Below are 25,991 nucleotides of genomic sequence, written 5' to 3' on the forward strand. Positions count from 1 at the left end.
CCTGACTGTGAGCCCATTGTTGGGTAGGGATTGTCTCTGTTGCTGAATTATACTTTCCAAGTGCTTAGGACAGTGCTCTGCATACAGTAAGTGCTCAATAAATACGACTGAATGAATGAATGAATGAAATACCACATTTTTTAGTACGATATATGCTAGACATAGCTGTTGTGTGATAGGACTTGGGGTACTGAGAAGCAGCATGGCTCAGTGGAAAGAGCATAGGCTTTGGAGTCAGAAGTCATGGGTTCAAATCCCGGCTCCGCCAACTGTCAGCTGGGTGACTTTGGGCAAGTCACTTAACTTCTCTGTGCCTCAGTTACCTCATCTGCAAAATGGGGATTAAGACTGTGAGCCCCTCGTGGGACAATCTGATCACCTTGTATCCTCCAAAGCACTTACAACAGTGCTTTGCACATAGTAGGAACTTAATAAATGCCATTACTATTATTATTATTACTGGGAATTAACTGAGAAAGGCTTACGCATATACACATATACAGAATGTGTCTGCATACATATTTAAATTTCATTTTAAAAATATATCTGTTCACTTTGGGGGATAGAAATATTGGACCTTGGCATAGGAAAACAGTGTAACCTAATGAAAAGCAGCATGGCCTCGTGGAAACAGCAGGATTTGGGTTCCAATCTCAGGCTTGCCACTTGCCTGTTATGTGACCCTGGCCAAGTCATTTAACTTCTCTGTGCCTCAGTTACCTCATCTGTAAAATGGGATTAAGATGGGGAATCCCATGTGGGACATCGACTCTGTCCAACCTGATTAGCTTGTACCTACCCAAGCCCAGCACAAAGTGCTTAACAAATGCCATTTAAAAAAAAAAGGAAAGCATTGCCAAGCTTCATCATTAATACGTGTGTCTCCCTCTAGACTGTAGGTTCCTTGTGGGCAGAGAATGTGTTTACCATCTCGGTTATATTGTACTCTCCCAAGCGCTTAGAACAGTGCTCTGCACATAGTAAGCACCTAATGAACAGGGCTGATTGAAGCATCAAGCTCATACCCTCACCTTCTAGACGAAGAACTGAATCTCAGTGGCCCCAGACAAATGGTTATTCATCCTACATGGTTAGTCTCCAGAGAAGGCAAGTGCAAATCATTAGTCAAGAAAGCAATCCAATATCTCACTGCCCAGCAAGGGATGGTTCACGCCTTATCTAAATCATTCCTGCTGCAATTTAAACCCATTTCCTAGTGTTCTCTTCTCAGACAGAAGATCTGACCCCAGTCTTCTGTGTTACTAAACAGTTCAAATTCTGAAGACTTTTTCCAGGCACTCCACAGGCTTTTGTTTGGCTGAAAAGTGTTTCACTGTGGACCTGCACATTCAAGAGATGCAAATGAACACTTCTAAGATTTAAACCAATTACACCACATTCTTGTGGTAATGCTGCTTCTGATGTGAGGGGCAGTTAGAGGCACTAATTACTGGGAGCAGAACAGAATTATTCTGTTTGTGTATCAAATACCCACAGTCATCTAAGGCCCTTATTCAACAGAAGAACAAAGAAACAGCATTTTAATGCCCCTTTTTGAAGCATTTTAAAGAACCCAGCACGTCCCCATCCTAAGACAGATACTACTACTTGACCCACAAAAAAAAATTCTGCTCTGTCCCAAAGGGGAGGGTATCGTGGAAGATCAGCCCCAAAGCTTTTACAGTTTTGTGTCTAGACTCTAAGTTCATAATGGGCAGGGAACATGTCTGCTAATTCTGTTGTACTGTACTCTCCCAAGCGCTGTACTCTCCCAAGTGCTTAGTAAAGTGCTCCGCACATAGTAATTGCCTAATAAATATGATTGATTGTATCCTTAGGAGCTACCTGAAGCAATTTCTTCATTGATATACTGACTAGACTAGCTTCACCTACGGAAAAACACATTCTTCAAGCGTGGCTTTTTGGGCTAATCTTCCTGCGCTCTATTGAGTGAACTCTTCTGAAAGCTGTAAAGTTTTGCTTCGCTTGCAAAAAAACACTAATTTTATCATCATCTTTTAAAAACAAAACCAAAGCACTTCATTAAGGATAAACAATTTTCCTTCATTCCTTTCTTCAGGTTTCACAATATTCCCAGTATTAGAGTTCCAAATCCATCTCTCAGGTCTCACTGATGCCATTTCCAAAGGCATCAGGGAATTTCTAATCTGCCCAGTTATTAAAGAAAATACTTGAGAAAGATAAGACTGTAAGGTCCTTGTGGGCAGGGAATATGTCTGATAAATTGTTGTGTTGGACTCCCTCAGGAACTTAGAACAGTGCTCTGTGCATAGTAGAGACTTCTAGAGACTTCTCTCTGTTGACGGCACTACCATCCTTCCCATCTCACAAGCCTGCAACCTTGGAGTCATCCTTGACTCTGCTCTCTCATTCACCTCTCACATCCAAGCCGTCACCAAAACCTGCCGGCCTCAGCTCCGCAACATTGCCAAGATCCGCCCTTTCCTCTCCATCCATACCACTACCCTGCTCATTCAAGCACTCATCCTATCCCGTCTGGACTACTGCATCAGCCTTCTCTCTGATCTCCCATCCTCGTGTCTCTCCCCACTTCAATCCATACTTCATGCTGCTGCCCAGATTGTCTTTGTCCAGAAACGCTCTGGGCATGTTACTCCCCTCCTCAAAAATCTCCAGTGGCTACCAATCAATCTGCGCATCAGGCAGAAACTCCTCACCCTGGGCTTCAAGGCTGTCCATCACCTCACCCCCTCCTACCTCACCTCCCTTCTCTCCTTCTACGGCCCACCCCTCACCCTCCGCTCCTCTGCCGCTACTCTCCTCACCATACCTCGTTCTCGCCTGTACCGCCATCGACCCCCAGCCCACGTCATCCCCCGGGCCTGGAATGCCCTCCCTCTGCCCATCCGCCAAGCTAGCTCTCTTCCTCCCTTCAAGGCCCTACTGAGAGCTCGCCTCCTCCAGGAGGCCTTCCCAGACTGAGCCCCTTCTTTCCTCTCCCCCTCATCCCCCTCTTCATCCCCCCCATCTTACCTCCTTCCCTTCCCCATAGCACCTGTATATATGTATACATGTTTGTACATATTTATCACTCTATTTATTTATTTATTTTACTTGTACTTATCTATTCTATTTATTTTATTTTGTTAGTATGTTTGGTTTTGTTCTCTGTTCCCCCTTTTAGACTGTGAGCCCACTGTTGGGTAGGGACTGTCTCTATATGTTGCCAACTTGTACTTCCCAAGCACTTAGTACAGTGCTCTGCACACAGTAAGCGCTCAATAAATACGATTTATGATGATGATGATGATGATAGACTGTGAGCCCGTTGTTGCATAGGGACCATCTCTATATGTTGCCACCTTGTACTTCCCAAGCGCTTAGTACAATGATCTGCACACAGTAAGCACTCAAAAAATACGATTGAATGAATGAATAGTATGCTCAGTAAATACAATTGATTGATTGGTTAGCTGAGTTTAGTTTCCTCAGTTTAAATCATGCTCCACCACAGAAGGCAGTGTGACCGAGTGGAATGAGCATGGACCTGGGAATCAAGGAACCTGAATTATTCCCAGTTCAGCCACTTGCTCAATGCATGACCTTGGGCAAGTAACTTATCTGTGTCTCAATTTCCTCATCTATACAATGGGAATCAAATACTACTCCCTCCTACTTAGATTGGGAGCCCCATGTGGGACACAAACCATGTCTGACCTGATTATCTTGTCTCTTGTCATAAACTGTCGAGTCATTTCCAATCCACAAAGCGATTGGTACAGTGCTCTACACACAATAAGTGCTCAATAAATACGATTGAATGAATGAACAGTGGCTCCATGGACACATCTCTCCCAGAACACCCCATCTTCAGCTGCAATCATTCCAGTAGTGTATCCATAGAGTTTTCTTGGTGAAAATATGGAAGTATTGCCTCCTTCTGCACAGTAAACTTGAGTCTTCACCCTCGACTCTTTCCCATGCTGCTGTTGCCCAGCCCAGGTGAGTTTTGACTTGCAGCAGATTACCTTCCATTTGCTAGCCACTGCCCAAGCTAGGAATGAAAATGTCTCTGTTTGATTCTCCCTCCTGTAGCCAGGACTGGTAGAGTACTAGAAACTCTCCAGGTGCAGTCTTGAGAGGGTATTTTGTATCTACCCCAGTGCTTACTACAATGGTTGGTATAGAGTAAGAACTTAAATAACAGAATTATTACATTATAACTAACCTCTATGGGTCCATTAAATGTAATTTGTTATAGAAAATAGAATGGCTTTTAGTTAACAATAATGACAATAATGATGCTATTTGTTAAGTGCTTACTATGTGCCAAGCACTGTTCTAAGCACTGGGATAGATACAAGGGAATCGGGTTGTCCCACATGGGGCTCACAATCTTACAGATGAGATAACTGAGGCACAGAGAAGTTAAGTGACTTGCCCAAAGTCACACAGCTGACAAGCTGCAGAGCCAGGATTCAAACCCACAATCTCTGATTCCCAAGCCCATGCTCTTTCCATTAAGCCATGTTGCTTTCCTAGTTCTTTAGATTATGGAATATGAATAACAAATTTTATTCATAACATCATTCCATTCTCAGAAACAAAGGAAATCAGGGATCAGCAGCAAGAATAATGTCAGAAATGCAACTGCAGCTTTTGTTCTTTTGGCTTCTTATTGATTTAGATTGTAAACTCTAGACCGTAAACTCATGGGCAGGGAATGTGTCTGTTTATTGTCATAGCGTACTCTTCCAAGTGCTTAGTAGAGGCTCTGCACACAGTAGGCACTTAATAATTACAACTGACTGATTAGGCATTGGTGATGTTTATGCATTCTAGTACAACACAGCAGAGGATGTGGCGGGGTGGGGGTGGTGAAGCGGGGGAAGCACTTCAGGTTCTGGAAGAGTTCTGCTCCCCGGAGAGTCACTACTTCCAGGAGATCACTACTACTGTCAGTGGCTCCACAATGCTACTCCAGAGCATCTTCAACCTTCGGCCTCTGGGTAGTAATGGGCCAAACTTTAAAAGTTGGAGGAGACCCCAAGACCTCAGTACATCCTAGAATATGTGGGTCAACACAAGTCAATCAGAGGACACCACCCAAAGTGGCATTTCATAGGTAGAAACAAGTATAGAAAAACTATTCTTCAAATAACATTGCCAAGATCCGCCCTTTCCTCTCCATCCAAACCGCTACCCTACTAATTCAAGCTCTCATCCTATCCCGTCTGGACTACTGCACTAGCCTTCTCTCTGATCTCCCATCCTCGTGTCTCTCTCCACTTCAATCCATACTTCATGCTGCTGCCCGGATTATCTTTGTCCAGAAACGCTCTGGACATATTACTCCCCTCCTCAAAAACCTCCAATGGCTACCGATCAATCTGCGCATCAGGCAGAAACTCCTCACCCTGGGCTTCAAGGCTGTCCATCACCTCGCCCCCTCCTACCTCACCTCCCTTCTCTCCTTCTACTGCCCAGCCCGCACCCTCCGCTCCTCCACCGCTGATCTCCTCACCGTACCTTGCTCTCGCCTGTCCCGCCATCGACCCCCGGCCCACGTCATCCCCCGGGCCTGGAATGCCCTCCCTCTGCCCATCCGCCAAGCTAGCTCTCTTCCTCCCTTCAAGGCCCTGCTGAGAGCTCACCTCCTCCAGGAGGCCTTCCCAGACTGAGCCCCTTCTTTCCTCTCCCCCTCGTCCCCCTCTCCATCCCCCTGTCTTACCTCCTTCCCTTCCCCACAGCACCTGTATATATGTATATATGGTTGTACATATTTATTACTCTATTTATTTATTTATTTATTTATTTTACTTGTACATTTCTATCCTACTTATTTTATTTTGTTGGTATGTTTGGTTCTGTTCTCTGTCTCCCCCTTTTAGACTGTGAGCCCACTGTTGGGTAGGGACTGTCTCTATGTGATGCCAATTTGTACTTCCCAAGCGCTTAGTACAGTGCTCTGCACATAGTAAGCGCTCAATAACTACGATTGATTGATTGATTGAAATAAGCTGACAGTGATCATGACTCCCTCCAAGATTGATGGATAAGAGCCTGCACAGAGGAACTGATTAGCACACAGGAGGCTTGTGGGGCATGGCTGGCATTCTCCCATCCCAGCCAGTTCGTTTCATTCATTCAATCGTACTTATTGAGTGCTTACTGTGTGCAGAGCACTGTACTAAGCGCTTGGGAAGCACAAGTTGGCAACATATAGAGACGGTCCCTACCCAACAACAGGCTCACAGTCTAGAAGGGGGAGACGGACAACAAAACAAAACATGTGGACAGGTGTCAAGTCATCAGAATAAATAGATGCACAGCATTAACAAAATAAACAGAACAGTAAAAATGTACAAGTAAAATAGAGTAATAAATCTGCACAAACATATATACAGGTGCTGTGGGGAGGGGAAGGAGGTAGGGTGGGCAGGATTGGGAGTAGGAGAGGAAAAAGGGGGCTCAGTCTGGGGCTCAGTTGTGCTCCTGCTGAGGCACCGAAGGCAACAAGAGAGAAAGCAATCGGGGACGCAGCATGGAGCCCATGTCGGTCAGCTACTGGAACAACCGGTTCTAGAACTAAGGCCTACTGATTCCAGAGCAATGCTCTTTCCACAATTCTGATGACAAAAGGGTGATACGTGGGCATGTGTTTCAATGACTGATCAATGAAAACTGTCCGCAAAAATATGCACAACACTAGGCAATGGAGCTCGTAGCCTCTAAAACAATATTCAGCCCTGAAACTTCCACTTTTTCTAAACTAAAGCTAGAGAAATGTGGTGGGTTTCAAAATGCAATTACCTATTGGTCCTTTGTATGTAACTGATGCTAATTTTGGGTTCTTTGAAGTGCTTTCCTTAATAAGGGAGGATTTTTCTCTAGAGCAACCTGACCAGATTTCCCTTTGCAGAGTGGATATTATACACAAAGGATAAAAATTCACCAGCTCTTCCCTCCTTATTCCCCACCGAGTCATCTGAACTCAGGAGGCAGACAGTTAATAAAATACATTGAACCAGCATTGTTTTTCATTTGCCCAGTTATAAATAGTTTGCTTCAGGCAAATGGACCCAAGGCCACACAAAGCTATTTCAGATAGAAATTGATTACAGAGGTACTCCATTACCATGGGAAATTAATGGCAAAAGCCACCATGGAAGGCTGCATTTCCCCTAATGAGGCAAGGATGAGAAGAGCACAGCTGTCGTACGATACAACTTGTACAACACAATACAATTTTGTTGTATTGTACTTTCCCAAGCACTTAGTACAGTGCTCTGCACACAGGACATCCTCCTCCCCATCCCCCCCCGCCCTACCTCCCTCCCCTCCCCACAGCACCTATATATAAGTTTGTACAGATTTATTACTCTATTTTACTTGAACATATTTACTATTCACTATTCTATTTATTTTGTTAATGATGGACATTTAGCTTTAATTCTATTTATTCTGATGACGACACCTGTCCACATGTTTTGTTTAGTTGTCAGTCTCCCCCTACTAGACTGTGAGCCCGTTGTTGGGTAGGGACCGTCTCTGTATGTCACCAACTTGTACTTCTCAAGCGCTTAGTACAGTGCTCTGCACACAGTAAGTGCTCAATAAATACGACTGAATGAATGAATGAATAACTACCAATGACTGAAGGATTAATGATTTCCTATTGCCAAAATCCCTTATTCACGCTCATTCCTCAGAGAAGAGTATGGTCCAGTGGAAAGACCATAGGCTTGCAAATCAGAGATATTGGGTTCTAAATCTTGGTTCCCCCATTTGATTGCTGGGTGAGCTTGGGCAAGTCACTTCACTTCTTTGTGCTTCATTTACCTCACCTAAAAATGAAGACTGAGACTGTAAGCCCCACGTGGGACAAGGACTTGTGTCCATCCTGATTTTCTCATATTTGCCCCAGCACTTAGTTCAGTGCCTAGAACATAGTAAGCACTTAGCAATTACCATAATTATGATTTGTCAGGCATGATTATGTTATATTTTTCCCAGTGCTTGGAACAGTGCTTGGAACATTGTAAGTGCTTGACAAATACCATTGTTATTATTACTATCTTACCTATGCCTCAGCTCTTCATCTCCAAAACTGAGACTCAATAACTGTTCTTGCTCCTAGACTGATCATCTTGTACCTACATCAACACTTAAAATAATAATAATAATTATGGTATTTGTTAAGCACTTCCTATGTGCAAAGCACTGTTTTAAGCACTGGAGTTGGCGCAAGGTAATCAGGTTGTCCCACATGGGGCTTAGTTTTAATCCCCATTTTACAGATGAGGGAACTGAGGCACAGAGAAGTTATGTGACTTGCCCAAAGTCACCCAGCTGGTAAGTGGCAGAGTCTGGATTAGAACTCATGACCTCTGACTCCCAAGCCCGGGCTCTTGGCTCAGTGGAAAGAGAGTGGGCTTTGGAGTCAGAGGTCATGGGTTCAAATCCCAGCTCCACCAATTGTCAGCTGTGTGACTTTGGGCAAGTCACAATTTCTCTGTGCCTCAGTTACCTCATCTGTAAACTGGGGATTAAGACTTCGAGCCCCCCGTGGGACAACCTCATCACCTTGTAACCTCCCCAGCACTCAGAACGGTGCTTTGTACATAGTAAGTGCTTAATAAATGCCATTATTATTATTATTATTAATAAGCCACGCTGCTTAGTGCTTGGTACATAGCAAACACTTAAGAAATACCACCATTATTAATTATATTACTCATTAAGAGGCATGATTTGGAGGACGCTGTGGATATCAACTGAATATGAATGAATCAACAATGTGATAGAATGAATATCATTGGGAGGAAATTCACTCATTAACTATGCTTTTATTAACTATAGATTAATACTGCATAATAGAAAACATGCTGCTGAGAAGCAGTGTGGTGTAGTGCATACAGCATGAGCCTGGGAGTCAGAAGGACATGGGTTCTAATTCCGGCTCTGCCACTTGCCTGCTGTGTGACTCTGGGCATGTCATTTCACTTCTCTGTGCCTTAGTTACCTCATCTGTAAAATGGGGATTGAGACCAAGAGCCCCACATGTAACAGGGACTGTGTCCAACTCAATTTGTATCCACTCCAGCATTTAGTACAGTCCCTGACACATAGTACTAGTACATAGCAGGCACTTAATAAATACCATCATTATTATCAGAACCCTGAAGAAAAAGTATCTTTATTCCTGGGCCCTTTTATTATAAAAATATCCAGTTAGCAATTATTAGGAATAAGGGGAACAACCCACTTGTAAGGAACAATATTACTTCTGATTTCCTGGAAGGAAATCACTAAGTCTTCCATCGTTTGTTTCTCCCGGCCCGCTCTCCTCCGTAACACCAAGGAGACTGCATCCCACCATGCCTTCCACTGTCTTGGGAGTTAAAAAAAAAAAAAAAAAAAAAGGAAAAACAAAGAGCCACAGGATGGGGCTCCACAAATCCCAGGAAGATTGGGGACTGCTGTAGTGTTTTTTGTGACTGTGGGCACATTATGAACTCTGAGCCCCAAGGAACTGAAATTCTTTCTTCAAGTCACAGCACCATACTGATTTCTGTTTTTATTTTGTGTATTTGTTTTTATTGTGTCTTAGTGTTGCATCATTTTGGATGTCTGTCCCCAATCCCTTCTCCCCATTTACACTCTTAGATTGTGAGCCCCTTGAGGGACAGGGATGAGGTCAGTCAGTCAGTCGTATTTATTAAGCACTTCCTATATGCAGAGCACTGAACTAAATGCTGGAGAGAGTACAATATAACAGAAACATACCCTGCCCACAACAAGCTTACAGTCTATAGGAGGGAATGGCTCATTCTCATTCACTCAGAAGTGAATGAGAAGCAGCGTGGCTCAGTGCAAAGAGCGCGGGCTTGGAAGGCAGAGGTCATGGGTTCGAATCCCACCTCCCCACATGTCTGCTGTGTGACCTTGGGCAAGTCAGTTCACTTCTCTGTGCCTCAGTTCCCTCATCTGTAAAATGGGGATTAAGACTGTGAGCCCCACACGGGACAACCTCATCTCCTTGTGTTCCCCCCAGCGCTTAGAACAGTGCTTTGCACATAGTAAGCGCTTAACAAATACCAACATCATCATTCACTCATTCAATCGTATTTATTGAGCGCTTACTGTGTGCACAGCACTGAACTAAATGCTTGGGAAGTACAAATCATCAACATATAGAGACAGTCCCTACCCAACAATGGCTCACAGTCTAGAATGGGGAGACAGACAACAGAACAAAGCAAGTAGACAGGCATCAATACCATCTATTCTCATCTGTGCATTTTCTTCCTGTTCTTAGAACAGTGCCCTGCATATCTTAAGTGCTTAATATATACTATTACCAATATTCTCACAGCTCCACATACCTCCTGCCTAAGTTTTCCTCCCATTCTTTGCGATATAAGGGACTCATGTAATACTGTAGTTGGAAATCTAGCACAGCAACATGGGAAAAAATAGACTGTAGGTTTTCAGCTACATCGTACGCTCCTGGAAGGCAGGGGCTTTAATATTCCCAAATGCCAGGTTCAGTGAACATAATAGAGGTTAATAAATGATGCTGATGAGCAAATAAGCACCAACAGGATGAGAAGCACAGTTAGTTTTACTTGCGCAGACTGCTACATTCATCAGCCCTGATTTAGTGATGGTTTCAAATACTTCTGGATCAATATGGTCTTGCCCAGTGGGCCACTGTGCTTCCTCCACAGGTCCTTCGGTATGTTCTGATGCCAGGCCAGATATTCTGAGGCCAGCTTACACAAGGCCTCCTCAAACTACTGTAGGCACAAACTCATAGAGCTGGCCTTGGAATTCTAGCTCTTTAGAGTGAGGCATACAGAGACAGCGTTGGACAAATTCTCAATGCTATGCTTGTCTCCCTTCATGACAACCCACTCCTGCTAACCAGTAGTCCAATGTGGCACGGGGGCTCCCTAAGAGGCCTCTTGTCCTGCCTCTCCAAATTGAAGTGAGCATAGGCTGTAGAAGTGACTATATCTTTGTCAAGACATTCATTCATTCATTCAACCGTATTTATTGAGCACTTACTGTGTGCAGCACTGTACTAAGCGCTTGGGAAGTACAAATTAGCAACATGTAGAGACGGTCCCTACCCAACAAGGGGCTCACAGTCTAGAAGGGGGAGACAGACAGCAAAACAATACATGTGGACAGGTGTCAAGTTGTCAGAACAAATAGAATTAAAGCTGGATGCACATCACTAACAAAATAAATAGAATAGTAAATACGTACAAGTAAAATAGAGTAATAAATCTATACAAACATATATACGGGTGCTGTGGGGAGGGAAAGGAGGTAGGACGGGGGGATAGGGAGGAGGAGAGGAAAAAGGGGGCTCAGTCTAGGAGGCCTCTTGGAGGAGGTGAGTGGCCTTGAAGGGAGGAAGAGAGCTAGCTTGGCAGATGTGTGAAGGGAGGGCATTCCCAACGAGAACTACTTAGGTTTTCAAAATATCGTGCTATATGCAGTGCTACCCAAAATATATCTATCTCCAAGGTAGGATAATTTATCATCAATGGTATTTATTGAGCACTTATTGTGTGCAGAGTACTGTACTAAGTCTTTAAGACAGTATTACAATACTGAGTTGGCAGACATTATTCCCTGCCCACACCGAGCTTCCAGTAATCGTTATTCCCTCAGGTTACTTTATTTTGATTTGTAATTCTGAGAGATCTCAAAAGAGGGCAAAGAAATGATATTTGCTTTACCCTGATAGTCTTTCCGGACTGATTTGGCACAGGACTTTTGCTTAAGATTTCACTTGGCTTCCCTTTTAAGACAGTTTACAAGAGGCAAAGAGTCCAGGAAGGAAGGAATGCTGTGGTAGATCCAAGCCAAGGTATAGGAGAGCTAGAGCGACAGATGAGTGGGGAATCTGGCACATAGTGGAAAAGAAACATTTTTTTACCAAGAAAGGAATTCGAACTGAGACACTGGTATTCCTAAATTTAGCTGACTACGGAGGTATTTTCTTTTGTTACTCCTGAGAGGACACATCACCAAACACTGGCAAATAACATTATTTCTACTACTAATGCTGGTCATTACAATGGCAAATTGTCTGTGGGATTATAATGGAAGAGTGAAAAGCTATGAAATTTAGCTCATGTTCTATTTTTGTTTTCTTTTCTAGTCTCACAATGTAGAAGGGTTTCCTGACTTCCCAAAGAACAGCTTCCACAGGGCACTCACAACATCCTTGAAGTCTCAAAATAGACTCCAACTGGCTTACTCCCTATTGCCAGCGAAAACTGATTTAGTCTAGCTCACAGGGAGGGCACCAAGCAACCTGCCGTCAGTTTCCTTTCCTCTTATGATTTTCATTCAGCTGAAGGTGAAAGAGAGCATCATTTCAATCCCAGGTTGTAATCACTGCACAGTCAAGGCTAACACTCCTACTGTAGAAGGCTTGGCATAGAAAAATGGAAAAAAAGGATTTCATGGACTTTCACAAATACTACTGTTATTTCTCCACAGAGACATCTGCTTTCTGCCTAACTCTGCAGAGTGCTGTGAATTTTGGTGCCTGACCAAACCAAGATTCAAATGCATTTTCCTTCATGCCTTTCAACATAGCCCTTCGCTTTCAATCACTGTCTTTCTGGGCCAAAAGAAATACAGCCCAAATCCAGTCTTCAAGAAATAACCTGTAAATTGCCAAAGCAACAAAACACAGGATGGGATTCAACGCAGATAAAACCAATTAGTACAATAAAGAAACACTGAAAATACTTAATATGAAAGGCACTTTTTTAAAAAAAAGGTATTCAGTGTCCAACCATCTGCAAAATAGAACGTTTATTTCACAGTTGTGGAACTTTCACTTGGACGTTTCAATTTTTTTTGTTTTTATTTCCACCGTGTAGCCCACATAAAGGTTTCCCTAAAACACTATGCTTTATAAATTGGCTTGCCGTAATGGAAAACATAATTAAGGGAATATGCTTAAGAATTTCGTATATGGAAATTATTATGTAAATTATTATCTGGGCATCACAAATGCTCCCACAGATATGCAGGAGGGTGGTTTTGTGGGGGAAAACAAGAATAGCCCTAGTCTGGGTAAAAGGTACGGAGATTTCTTCCTTAAACTGTTCCACTGGAATGATGTGAATGTACATCAGAAACCAAGTAAGGGAAAATGAAATAAAATTGCTAAGACAATAGTGAAACTCACGATGGCTTTGATACTTGCCTGCACAGCTCGTTGTTAGTCCACGCCCTTTCCGTATTTTTTCAGGTAGAGTTGCCAACTTTTCACTTTGGGTGTAAGAGCAACACGACAATGGGCTTCACTAGCACTGCCCTCTCTTGGTTCTCTGTTTCTTTTCTACAGTATTTGTAATGCGCAATGTGCCACACACTGTATGTACTAAGCGCTGGGGTAGAAACAAGCTAATCTGGTTGGGCATGGTTCATGTCTCCCTGTCTTAATCCCTAGTTTACAGATGAGGTAACAGGCACAGAGAATTTAAGTGACTTGCTGTAACAGGTTTTAAGAGTGATATGGAGGGCTAGAGCAACCACACCAAGCCGATAACAGAGAGGTACTTGGCTTCTTTATTCAGAGGTAGGAAGATGTGCATGGCTCCAATCAGCAGAGGGAGACCCAAAGGCTCTGTGAAGCGGCTGTGGGAATCAAGGGAATCTCAATAGCAAACGGTAAGCAGCACATTTTTATAAACCACCCCAGTTTACTCTAAAGAGTGGCTCAGGCGTGAGCTTTGCAAGCACGACAATACGACCGGGCTATGCACACGCTATCGCCTTGTAAAATATCCTCCTGACCAAGTCCAGATGTTTGGGCTTGTTATTACTCTGTGATGCATAAACCCCTCTTTTGGTGAGATAAGAACTACATCCCTCAAGTTGGCTGTTCTACACCTGGTGCAGAGATGTGTTTCCTCTTTATCAGGGCTTTCCTCCCAGGAATGTGCTGGTTCTGTCTGATCAAGTGGGGTGCCACTGTACAGAATACAGGGGTCATAACTAGGGCAAGTGAAAACGCCTCCATCTGGGCCTGGGGGTCCTTCAGGACCTCTTTCCCATCTTATACCTTCAGACCATAACAAAGTTCTTCTGCAAACCTCTCTAAACTTGCATACGGCCACACGGCAGCAAGTGGCAGAGGCAGGATTAGAACTCAGGCCCACGCTCTTTCCACTAGGATATGCTGCTTCCCAGTCAGGGACCCCAGGTGGAAAGAAGAAAATGCCTATGCATTTGTGAGTGCTCCAATGCATACATATATGTGTGCGAAAGCATATACGCAGCTAAAAGAATACACAAAGAAAGCACTTAGAACTTGACATGCTCTCATTCATTCATTCATTCATTCATCCAATCGTATTTATTGAGCACCTACTGTGTGCAGAGCACTGTACTAAGCACTTAGAAAGCACAATTCGGTAACAAATAGAAACACTCCCTACCCAATACCAATCAACCACATATTCAATGTCACCAAATCCTGTTAGTTTTACCTTTGTGACACTGCTAAAATTCTCCCTTTCCTCTCCATCCAAACTGCTACTACACTAATCTGAGCATTTATTCTATCCAGCCTTGACTACTGCGTCTGTCTCCTCGCTGACTTTCCGGCCTCCTGTCTCTCCCCACTACATTCCATAGTTATTCAATCGTATTTATTGAGTGTTTAATGTGTGCAAAGCACTGTACTAAGTGCTAGGGAGAGTACAATACAACAACAAGCACACTTCACTCTGCTACCTGGATCAATTTTTTACAAAACCACTGAGTCCATGTTTCACCACTCCTCAAGAACCTCCAGTGGCTGCCCATCCACCTCCACACTAAACAGAAACTCCTTACCATCGGCTTTAAAGCACTCAATCAGCTTGCCACTTACCTCCCTGATCTCCTACTACAACTCTGCCAGCCCACTTGGCTATTCTAATGCCAGCTTGCTCTGCCAACCCCTTTCTCACATCCTCTCTCTGGCCTGGAACTCCCTCCCCCTCCATTTAACTACTTTTTGTCTGTTTCCTCATTTGTAAAATGGGGATTAAATCCTACTCCCTCCTACTTGAGACTGTGTTTCCCATTTAGAACATGGACTGTCCAACCTAATTATCTTGAATCTACCCCAATGCTTAAAATACTGCATGGCACATAATAAGCACTTAAGAAGTATCAGAATTAATATTATTACTATTCAAGAAGCCCTCAACAAGACCTTTAGAGCAATGCACTTGATACCATAAGTTTAATCACAATTTTTTTTTTTGGTGAAAACACATTTTGCGAAGAAATTTGCAAGAAGTGGGAACTTTCATGACTGAGTACTCATGAGAGTTTATTACACAGTATCTGGATTTTTGGGTATGTTATAAAAATGTTTAATTGTCAACAGCTTCCTTTGAAGTCATGAGATGGTGGCAAGGAACATGATCTGTTTTATGTGTTTACTGAGCACTTACTGTGTGCAGGGCACTGTACTAAATGCTTGGAAGAATACAACACAACAATATAACAGACATAGTCCCTGCCCACAACGAGCTTACAGTCCAGAGAGGTGAACATTAATATAAACAAACTACCGACGTGTACCAAGTCAGGATGATGCAAAAAGGAGTGGGAAAAGAGGAAATGAGGACTTAGACATGGAAAGCCTCTTGGAGATGTGCCTTCAATAAGGCTTTGAAGGTGGGGAGAGTAATTGTCTGTCGGGTATGAAGAGGGGGGACATTCCAGGCCAGGGGCTAGATTTGGGTGAGAGGTCAGGGGGAGGACAGGGTTTGGGTCAGAAAATAAGGAGCTCTGTATTGGACAGAATAAGTTTGAGGTGACAGTAAGACATCCAAGTATATACGTCTTGAAGGCAAGAGGGAATGCGAGACTGAAGAGAGGAAGAGAGATCACGGCTGGAGATACAGATTTGGGAATCCTCTGTAGCTGGTAGTTGAAGCCATGGGAGTGAATGAGTTCTCCAAGGGAGCGGGTGTAGGTGGAGAATAAAAGGGGATTCAGAACTGAACCTTGAGGGACCCCCAAAGTTAGGGGGTGGGAGGCAGAGGAGGAGTCTGCAAAAGAAACTGAGAATGAGCAGCCAGAGAGACAGAAGGAGAAGCAGGAGAGGACAGTGTCAGTGAAGCCGAGTTGGATAATGTTCCCAGGAGAAGAGGGTGGTTGACAGTGTTGAAGGCAGCTGAGAGGTCAAGGAGGATTAGGATGGAGTAAAGGCTATTGGATTTGGCAAGAAGAAGATCAATAACGGCCTTCGAGGGGGCAGTTTCTGTGGAGTGAAGGGGACAGAAGCAAGATTGAAGGGGGTCAAGGAGAGAACTGGGGGAGAAGAACTTTAGATGGCAGGTTTAACAAATCACTAAAGGAGTCTGGAAAGGAATGGTAGGAGGGAGATAGGGTGATAATTGGAGGGAACTGTGGGGTCAAGGCAGCGTGGCTTAGTGGAAAGAGCATTGGCTTGAGAGTCAGAAGTCGTGGGTTCTAATCCCAGCTCCGCCACTTGTCAGCTGTGTGACTTGTGGGAAAGTCACTTAACTTCTCTATGCTTCAGTTACCTCATATGTAAAATGGGGATAAAGACTGTGAGCCCCATATGGGACAACCTGATAACCTGTATCTCCCTCAGAGCTTAGAATAGTGCTTGGCACATAGTAAGCACTTAACAAATACCAACATTATTATTATCATTATCATTATTATTATTAATAAGACAGCTTCAATTCAAGCCAGTTCTTACGTTTGTTTTAACTAGATGTAAAACAGCCCTATTATTTCTGTTTATCTAGCAGTATAATGAGGGATTACAAACACTCTGGGCTTCTCTAAGATCTGAATTAGTCCAACTGACAAGGCTCAATCAATCCATCAATCAGTTTTGATTGAGTGCTTACTGTGTTCAAAACACTGTACTAAGTGCTAGGGAGGGTATAACAGAGTTGGTAGACATGTTCACTGCCCACATGGAGCTTACAGTGTAGAGTGGAAATAGATATAAAAGAAATTGCATATATGTACGGAAGTGCTGTGGGGCCGAGGGTGGGGTGAATATCAAGTATTTAAAGGGGGTGATTCCTCAAATCCCACAATTACTCTACCCTTTTCAAAGCCCTATTGAAGGCACATCTCCTCCAAGGGGCCTTTCCTGACTAAGCCCCACTTTTCCTCATCTCCCACGCCCTTCTACATCATCCTGTCTTGCTTCCTTTGCTTGTCCCCCAACAGCACCTATGTGTATATCTGCCATTTCATTTATTTGTATTGATGTCTGTCCTCCCCACACTACTGTGAGCTCATTGTGGACAAGGAATGTCATTGGTTATTGTTGTATTTTCCCAAGTGCTTAGTACAGTGCTCTGCACACAGTAAGCGCTTAATAAATATGATTGAATGAATAAATGAATGAATGAATGAACATACAAGGGCGACACGGAAGGGAGAGGGAGTAAGGGAAATGAGGACTGAGTCGAGTGAGGCATGATTTTAGTAGGGATTTGAAGGTGGGAAGAGTGGTGGTGGCCTGTTAGATATGAAGAGGGCAGGAGTTCCAGACGGTGGCCAGGGGTGGGGTGGGCAGGGTCATGGGCAAGGGATCAGCTGCAAAATAGACAAGATTTAGGTCACTGAGTAAGTGTGTTAGGAGGAGCCAATTTCACAATAGAGATGCCACAGAAGCAGTCATTTCGTTCCTTATTCTATACCTTGCTGAAATTCTGCGCTATGTTTCTTTTACCCTGAAGATGTTCTCTATTTTTGCTTTACCAACAGAATAGTATATCTGAATTTTAAAACTAATAAAAACCAATGTTTATCTTTTATATTTAATAAATTGGAAATAAGAATTATGTTCACATAGAACCATCCTCATTTCTTTTTACATTCCCATTATTATTGTCTGTCTAAAAATTAAAGGTGCTGCATAAGTCAAAGTACAATTATTAAGTGCAGAGCAGTGTACAAGTGTTTGGAAGAGTACAATACAATAGAGTAGGTAGACATGATCTCTGCCTATTCAGAACTTAAAGACTACAGGAGAAGACAGACAGTAGAATAAATTACAGAGAGGTACATACATAATTGCTGCAGGGGTGAGGTGAAGATAATAGTGTTTAAGGGTTACATACCCAAGTGCATAGGTGATGAAGAAGGGAGGGTCAATGGGAGAAAGCAAGGGCTTAGTTGGGAGGGCTTCTGGAAGGAGGGCTTTGAAGACAAGGGAAGTGATTATCTGTCACCTGTGAATTGGAAAGGGGTTCCAGAACAAAGGGAGGATGTGCAACTGGGGTTAGTGGCAAGATGCACAAGATTGTGATACCATGAGTAGGTAGGATTTAGGAGAGTGATGTGTGCAGGCTGAGGTGAAGTATAAAATCAGTGATGTAAAGTAGGACAGGGGGAGCTGATTGAGTGCTTTAAAGATGGTATTTAAGGAGCTTATGTTTGATGTGGAGATGGATGGGCAATCACCGGACATTCTTGAGGAATGGTGACGTGTGGACTGAGATTTTGAGGGTTTTTTGTTTTTTTTTTAAGAAAAATGATCTGGGCAGCAAAGTATGGACTAGAGAGGGAAGAGAGAAGGCAGGGAGGTCAATGAGGAGGCTGATGTCAAGGAAGGACAGAATAAGTGCTTGGATCAGTATAGCTGCAGTTTGCATGGGAAAGGACAGTTTCTAAAGATGTGAAAGTAGAACCATCAGGATTTGGTAACAGACTGACTATATGGGCTGAATGAGCGAGAGAGGGGGATAATGCCATGTTTACGAGCTTGTGAGACAGGGAGAATAATAGTGTTTCTCAGTTATGGGAAAGTCTGGAGGAGGACAAGATTTGAGTGGGAAGATGAGGAGCTCCGCTTTGGACATGTTAACTCTGAGGTAATGTCAGGACAACCAAGAAAAGATGTCCTGAATTCAGGCAGACATGTGACACTGCAGAGGAGAGGTCAGGGCTGGAGAAGTAGAATGGGTGTCATCTGCATAGAGATGGTATTTGAAGACAAGGAAGCAAATTACTTCTCCAAGTTAGTGGGTATAGATGAATAAAAAAGGGCTTAGAACAGAGCCTTGAGGGGCTCTCAGAGTTAAAGGGTGGGAGACAGAGGAGCTGGTGAAAGATACTCAGAAGAAGCAGTAAGGAGAGGATGGTGTCAGTGAAGCTGAGGTTAGACAATAATCTACAGCATCAAAGGCACCTGAAAGGTGAAGAAGATTAGGGTGAGGTACAGGTCATTGGACTTGGCAAAAAGGTGGTCCTTGATGACCTTAGAAAGGGCAGGAGCCATATGGCAGGGATTCAAAGAAAGAGAATTGGAGTAGAGGAAATGGAGGCAGGCTCATGTAACAACTAGGAAAGACTTTAGAAAGGAAAGGTGGGAGATGGGGTGATAATCCGTCAGGTTCCTCACTGATCTTCCTGCCTCCTCCCTCTCTTTCTCCCTTTCTCTCCAGTCCATACCTGACTCTGCTCCCTGGTTCACTTTTCTATAAAAAACATTCAGTCCAAATCTCCCCACAACTCAAAAACCTCTAAAGGTTACCCATCCAGCTCCGTATCAAAGAGAAACACCTTGGTATTGCCTTTCACTTGATCAGTTCTCCCCCTCCTACCTTATCTCACTGATCCTTTACTACAACCCAGTTGTGCACTTCACTCCAAAGCCAATTTACTCACTATACCTCGATCTTGTCTCTCACCCCTGCCCCCGTGTACACATCATCCCTCTGACCTGAAACTTCCTCATCATTCACATCCAGCAGACCACCTCTCTTCCCACCTTTAAAGGCATACTAAAATCTCATTTCCTCCACAAGGCCTTCCCTAAGCCCTCATTTCCCTTATTCACCATCCATACTGTGTCACTTATGCATTTGGATTGGTAATAATAATAATAATGACAATAATGATGGCATTTATTAAGTGCCTACTATGTACAAAACACTGTTCTAAGCACTGGGGAGGTTACAAGGTGATCAGGTTGTCCCACAGAGGGCTTACAGTCCTCATCCCCATTTTACAGATGAGGTAACTGAGGCACAGAGAAGTTAAGTGAGTTGCCCAAAGTCACACAGCTGACAATTAGCGGAGCTGGGAATTGAACCCATGACCAGTGACTCCAAAGCCTGTGCTCTTTCCACTGAGCCACGATGCTTCTCTATGGTACCTCTTATGTACTTGATATTCACCCCATACTTGCCCCAAAGCACTTATGTACATATCCCCTACACATTGCTATTTCCCCTATCTGTAATTTTAATGCCTGATTCCCCCTCTGGACTGTACACTCTTTGTGGGCAGGCACTGTCTACCAACTGTATTATATTGTGTCCTTCCAAGTGCTTAGTACAGTGCTCTGCATACAGTAAATCCTCAAGATGCAGCATGGCCTAGGGGAAAAAGCAGGGGCCTGGGAGTCAGAAGCATGTGGGTTCTAATCCCAGCTCTGCCACTTGTCTGCTGTGTGACCTTGGGTAAGTCACTTCACTTCTCTTTGCCCCAGTTCCCTCATCTGTAAAATGGGGATTAAGACAGGGATTGTGTCCAACCTGATTATCTTGCATCTACCCCAGTGCTTAGAACAGTGCCTGGAACAGAGTAAGTACTTCACAAATACCACAATTAATAAACAGAAATTTTTGGTTTGATTGAATGATTGGGTATCATGAGGTCAAGGAAGGTTTTTTTTTGAGGACAGGGGCTACATGGGCATGTTTAAAAGCAGTGAAAGCCGTTTATAAAGTTTAAGTGCACCATTAAATATTTTTCCAATACATTTTCTTCAGCATTTATGGGGCTTCAATGTCCATGAGATATTATTAGCTCAGCTGACCTAGTACAGTCACAGAACATTCATTTTCTAGAGGACCTCAGATTGCTTTATAGATACATAAAGTCTACCATTTGTCCTAGTTCTAGGAGTCCATACAGGTCAAAACACCATACTGTTTTAATGAGTGTCCTCGCAGCCAATATTATATACCAGAAAGTTTCTTATAACAGAAAAATTTATCCCCACACAGTGTACATTTGAAACTTTATGGCAAATCATAATAGTAACAAGGGAAGAGCTATAGTTTTAAAGTTAACATGATCTACAATGCATTTAACAGAACTTGGGCAATATGGATAAAAAGTAATTCCAAAGATCAGAAAATTACCTGTGATATATAACCTGGAGGCACATGAATAGGTGGAATGGATCCATTGGGTGACATCATGGGAACCTCGGCAGGTCCTGAGAGAGAAGAGACGTTTTACTATCGACAAAGAAAAAACTACGATTTGGAGCAGCTTAGACAATTTAAGAGTTTTAAACATTTTATGTATCTGCTTAATATTTTGTTTGCCAAATCCTAACCAGGACAAGACAAAATAAAGTTGGGTTTACTCTGCACAGAATGGGATTTTTAGAATGAACCAGCTAAAACAAACCTGTCAGATTTCTGACCACCAAAATAAACTCAGAAACCGAAACCCCCTCCTATAATTCCTACAAATAAATAATGTCCTAAAGATGTCTTGCTTTGAGTGTTCTGTGGTGTTCCCAATAAAAGTCAATTGTGTTAAATTATGCCAATGCCTGAATCAGAAAATAGGGTACCCAGCCACCTGGGAAACAGCAGTCACTTGGAATGAAACCACCATCAGTTAATTAGTTCATGTTCGGAAATAAAACAAGTCCTCTGTGGACACTAGTGCAAGATCCAGGGTCTCCGCAGCTTCCCTTTGTAGCATAATGGTGTCACATTGGTCAATCAGTGGTATTTAGCACCTACTGCGTACAGAGCAATGTACTATGTTCTTGGGAGAGTACAATATAACAGAATTAGCACATACGTTCCCTGCCCATAATGTGAGTTTATGGTCTAGAGTCACAACTTATAGTCATCACATGACCAAGCACAAATTTTTTTAATGGTGTGTTAAGTGCTTACTATGTGCCAAGCACTGTTCTTAGCAGAACTTGCGGGGGAAATGAAGAGGAAAGCAGGGTGGAGAAGAAGGAAATCCCTATTGCAGTCCTGGGGCTAATCAATCAATCGTATTTATTGAGCGCTTACTGTGTGCAGAGCACTGTACTAAGCGCTTGGGAAGTATAAGTTGGCAACATATACCAACATATAAGTTGGCTACCGAGAACTGCTCTCCCAGAAGTCATCGGAGGGCCTGGGATCACCATCCTGAGTGCCCCAAAGGTACCTCCTCTCCTTGTGATAGATATGGTACTGCTTAAGCGCTTACTATGTGCCAAGCACTGTATTAAAAACCGGTGTAGATACCCGATAATCAGGTTGGACATAGTCCCTGTCCCACATGGGCTCACAGTCTAAGTAGGAGGGAGTAAGGTTTAATCCCATTTTACAGATGAGGAAACTGGAGCACAGAGAAGTTAACTGACCTGCCTAAAGTCATGGCAGCAAGTGGTGGAGCTGGGATTAGAACTCCACTCCCTGGCCCGTGGTCTTTCCATTAGGCCAGGCTGCTTCAAATCACAGGAAGCGGTGTGACCTAGTGGAAAGAGGCCACAGGAAGCCTCTATTTCAGGTGCAGAAGCCCTTGAAATAGTAATAATAATAATGGCATTTATTAAGCACTTACTATGTGCAAAGCACTGCTCTGGGCTCTGGGGAACTTACAAGGTTATCAGGTTGTCCCAGGGGGGGTTCACAGTCTTCATTCCCATTTTACAGATGAGGTAACTGAGGCACAGAGAAGCTAAGTGACTTGCCCAAAGTCACACAGCTGACAATTGGCGGAGCCGGAATTTGAACACATGACCTCTGATTACAAAGCTCGTGCTCTTTTCCACTGAGTCACGCTGCTTCCTGATTGTCCCAATTCCTAAAGTTCCACCCTAATAATGAGCTAGGGAGGAACATGAACTCTTTCAGTGTTGGGACAAAAGGACCATTCAGTACATTTCCAATACAGGTGTATCCTGGGTTTCTTACAGCCCACAACACATAAAATTCAGAGACATGGGGGCACTAATTGTTGAAGTGGTGGAGGCACCTGACATTAAATTGCAGTTGGTAAATCAGTTCCCTCCTCCCTCCCTAATAATGGCATTTATTAAGCGCTTACTATGTGCAAAGTACTGTTCTAAGCACTGGGGAGGTTACAAGGTGATCAGGTTTTCCCATGGGGGGGCTCACAGTCAATCCCCATTTTACAGATGAGGGAACTGAGGCGCAGAGAAGTTAAGTGACTTGCCCAAAGTCACAGCTGACAAAGCAGCTGCTCCAAAGCAGCGTGGCTCAGTGGAAAGAGCACGGGCTTTGGAGTCAGAGGCCATGGGCTCCAATCCCGGCTCTGCCAACTGTCAGCTGTGTGAACTTGGGCAAGTCACTTAACTTCTCAGGGCCTCAGTTACCTCCTCAGTAAAATGGGGATTAAGACTGTGAACCCCCCGTGGGACAAGCTGATCACCTTGTAACCTCCCCAGTGCTTAGAACAATGCTTTGCACAAAGTAAGCACTTAACAAATACCATCATTAATTGGCGGAGGTGGGATTTGAACCCATGACCTCTGACTCCAAAGCCCGGGCTCTTTTCCACTGCGCCACACTGCTTCCCTCCCTCCTTCCCCACCTCTTGCCTCTCAGTTCCGTCCCGCCCCTCCCCGGTGCCCCCAACCCCAATCAACCACCATGAGAAGCAGCTTGACCTAGTGGAGAAGAGCATGGGCCTGGGAGCCAGAGGATCTGGATTCTAATTCTGGCTGTGCCACTTGTCTGCTGGGTGACCTTAGGCAAGTCACTTCACAGTGCCTCAGTTTCCTCATCTGTAAAATGGAGACTAAGATTGATCCCCATGTGGGACAGGGACTGTGTCCATCCCTATTAATAATAATAACAATAATATTAATAATAATAATGGCATTTGGCATTTATTATGTGCTTACTATGTGCAAAGCACTGTTCTAAGTGCTGGGGAGGTTACAAGGTGATCAGGTTGTCCCATGGGGGCTCACAGTCTTAATCCCCATTTTACAGATGAGGTAACTGAGGCACAGGGAAGTTAAGTGACTTGCCCAAAGTCACACAGTTGACAATTGAACCCATGACTTCTGACTCCAAAGCCCGTGCTCTTTCCACTGAGCCACACTGCTTCTCTATTACCTTATATCTACCCCAAGATTTCAGCATTTATGGGGCCTCAATGGCCACGAGATATTATTTGCCCCGCTGACCTAGTAATCATAGAACATTCATTTTCTAGAAGACCTCAGAGTGCTTTGTAGATACACAAACTCTACCATTTGTCCTAGTACTAGGAATCCAGACAGGTTAAATCACCATACTATCTTAATGAGTATCATATCCAAAATATAATATTCCAGAAAGTTTCCTATGATACAAAAATTTATCCCCACAGAATAAGGGCTTAAATACTGCAATTACTGTTATTATTAATAATGATAATAATTTCTTTAAAAAAATAACCACATTTGGGGGCCCAGTCAAGTCACAGGTTGCTACCAAGTGACGAGGGGCAGGAATATGCAAGCAAGAGTCGTGGTTAGCATCTTCCCTGTGTGGACCTCAATCCCTCTCCTAATACCAAGGAGCAGGGACCCGACTCAGTTTGATCCGGTTGTCTCCTTGTCACCATTCCCTAGCTGAATTCCCTTCCCCTTCCCAATCCTCCTGTCACCCCCTCCATGTACACCTCCCTCCCTCAGACACATGCACACTCACAGTTATCTCCATCAATCCCTGGAGGGATTCCAGATTCCCTAAAGGGAACCCAGATTCTGATCCTGGGGTCTGATTCAAATAGAGCAGGAAAAGCACCATGGAGACCTGTGATGGGCACAGTCTCAAGAGCCAATACAACCACAGCTATCCAAGGCTACTGACTGGAAGCCCCCAAAACGGAATACGGGAATGTCTCCACTGACAGGCCCACGATCTGGAGCTCTAGGGACAGGAGCAGCAGCATAAAGGGAGGAAGTAGAAGGGAGGAGGCAGGACAGCTGAGAGAATGCATGGCGTAGTGGACACAGCCCGGACCTGAGAGTCAGGATCAATCAATCAATCGTACTTATTGATCCCTTACTTTGTGCACAGCACTGTACTAAGCACTTGGGAAGTACAAGTTGGCAACATATAGAGACGGTCCCTACCCAACAGTGGGCTCACAGTCTAGAAGAAGGTCATGGGCTCTAATCCTGGCTCCGCCACTTATCTGCTGGGTGCCCTTGGGCAAGTCACTTCACTTCCCTGGGTCTCAGTTATCTCATCTGTAAAATGGGGGCTGAGACTGTGAGCCCCGCGTGGGACAGGGACTGTGTCTAACCCGATTTGCTTATATCCACCCCAGCGCTTAGTACAGTGCCTGGACATAGTAAGCGCTTAACAAACACCATTATTATTATCATTTTTATTATTATTATTATCATCATTAGTCCATGCCCACAACTGGCTTATAGTCTAGATGTTACAGTTATTAGGGCAGGCACCACATAGTATAATGACGTCATATAGACCACTATACAGACATGCAGAGTCCCCCCCGAACGAGGCATGTTTTTCCACGGGACGGCTCCTGGTCCAGAGCCACTGACTCCTTCCGAACACGTTTGAGCTACAGAAGCTGTGGTAACGAGAGTGAAAGAGTGTGAGGGGGATGTCAGCCCCTGAAACTAAAGACCCAGGACAGAAAGGCACCTGGGGACATATCTATACTGGACAGGAGCCACACCAGCTAAAACTGGACTGCCCAGCGTGAATCCAGACATCTGGTTGGACTAGTCTTTAAGCTTTTTATTTGGGACAATTTGTCTGCTGGGTGACCTTGGGCAAGTCACTTCACTTCTCTGTGGCTCAGTTCCCTTATCTGTAAAATGGGGATTAAGACTGTGAGCCTCCTGTGGGACAGGGACTGTGTCCAGCCTGGTTATCTGGTATCTACCCTAGTGCTTAGAATGGTGCTTGGCACATAGTAAGCACTTAACAAATATCACAACTATTATG

General features: G+C 43.9%; 1 protein-coding gene across 2 annotated transcripts in view; it reads right to left on the reverse strand.

The window, feature by feature from the left end:
- FNDC3B (fibronectin type III domain containing 3B) overlaps positions 1-25,991 on the reverse strand; it is a 423,729-nt gene that overhangs the window by 192,714 nt on the left and 205,024 nt on the right. For both annotated transcript variants that reach the window (XM_038748752.1, XM_038748114.1), the window contains exon 4: positions 21,171-21,247. In XM_038748752.1, the coding sequence (XP_038604680.1) occupies positions 21,171-21,247 (77 nt within the window). The remainder of the gene's footprint in view (positions 1-21,170; positions 21,248-25,991) is intronic.

This window comes from Tachyglossus aculeatus, chromosome 1, assembly GCF_015852505.1.
Source record: "Tachyglossus aculeatus isolate mTacAcu1 chromosome 1, mTacAcu1.pri, whole genome shotgun sequence".
NCBI lineage: Eukaryota > Metazoa > Chordata > Mammalia > Monotremata > Tachyglossidae > Tachyglossus > Tachyglossus aculeatus.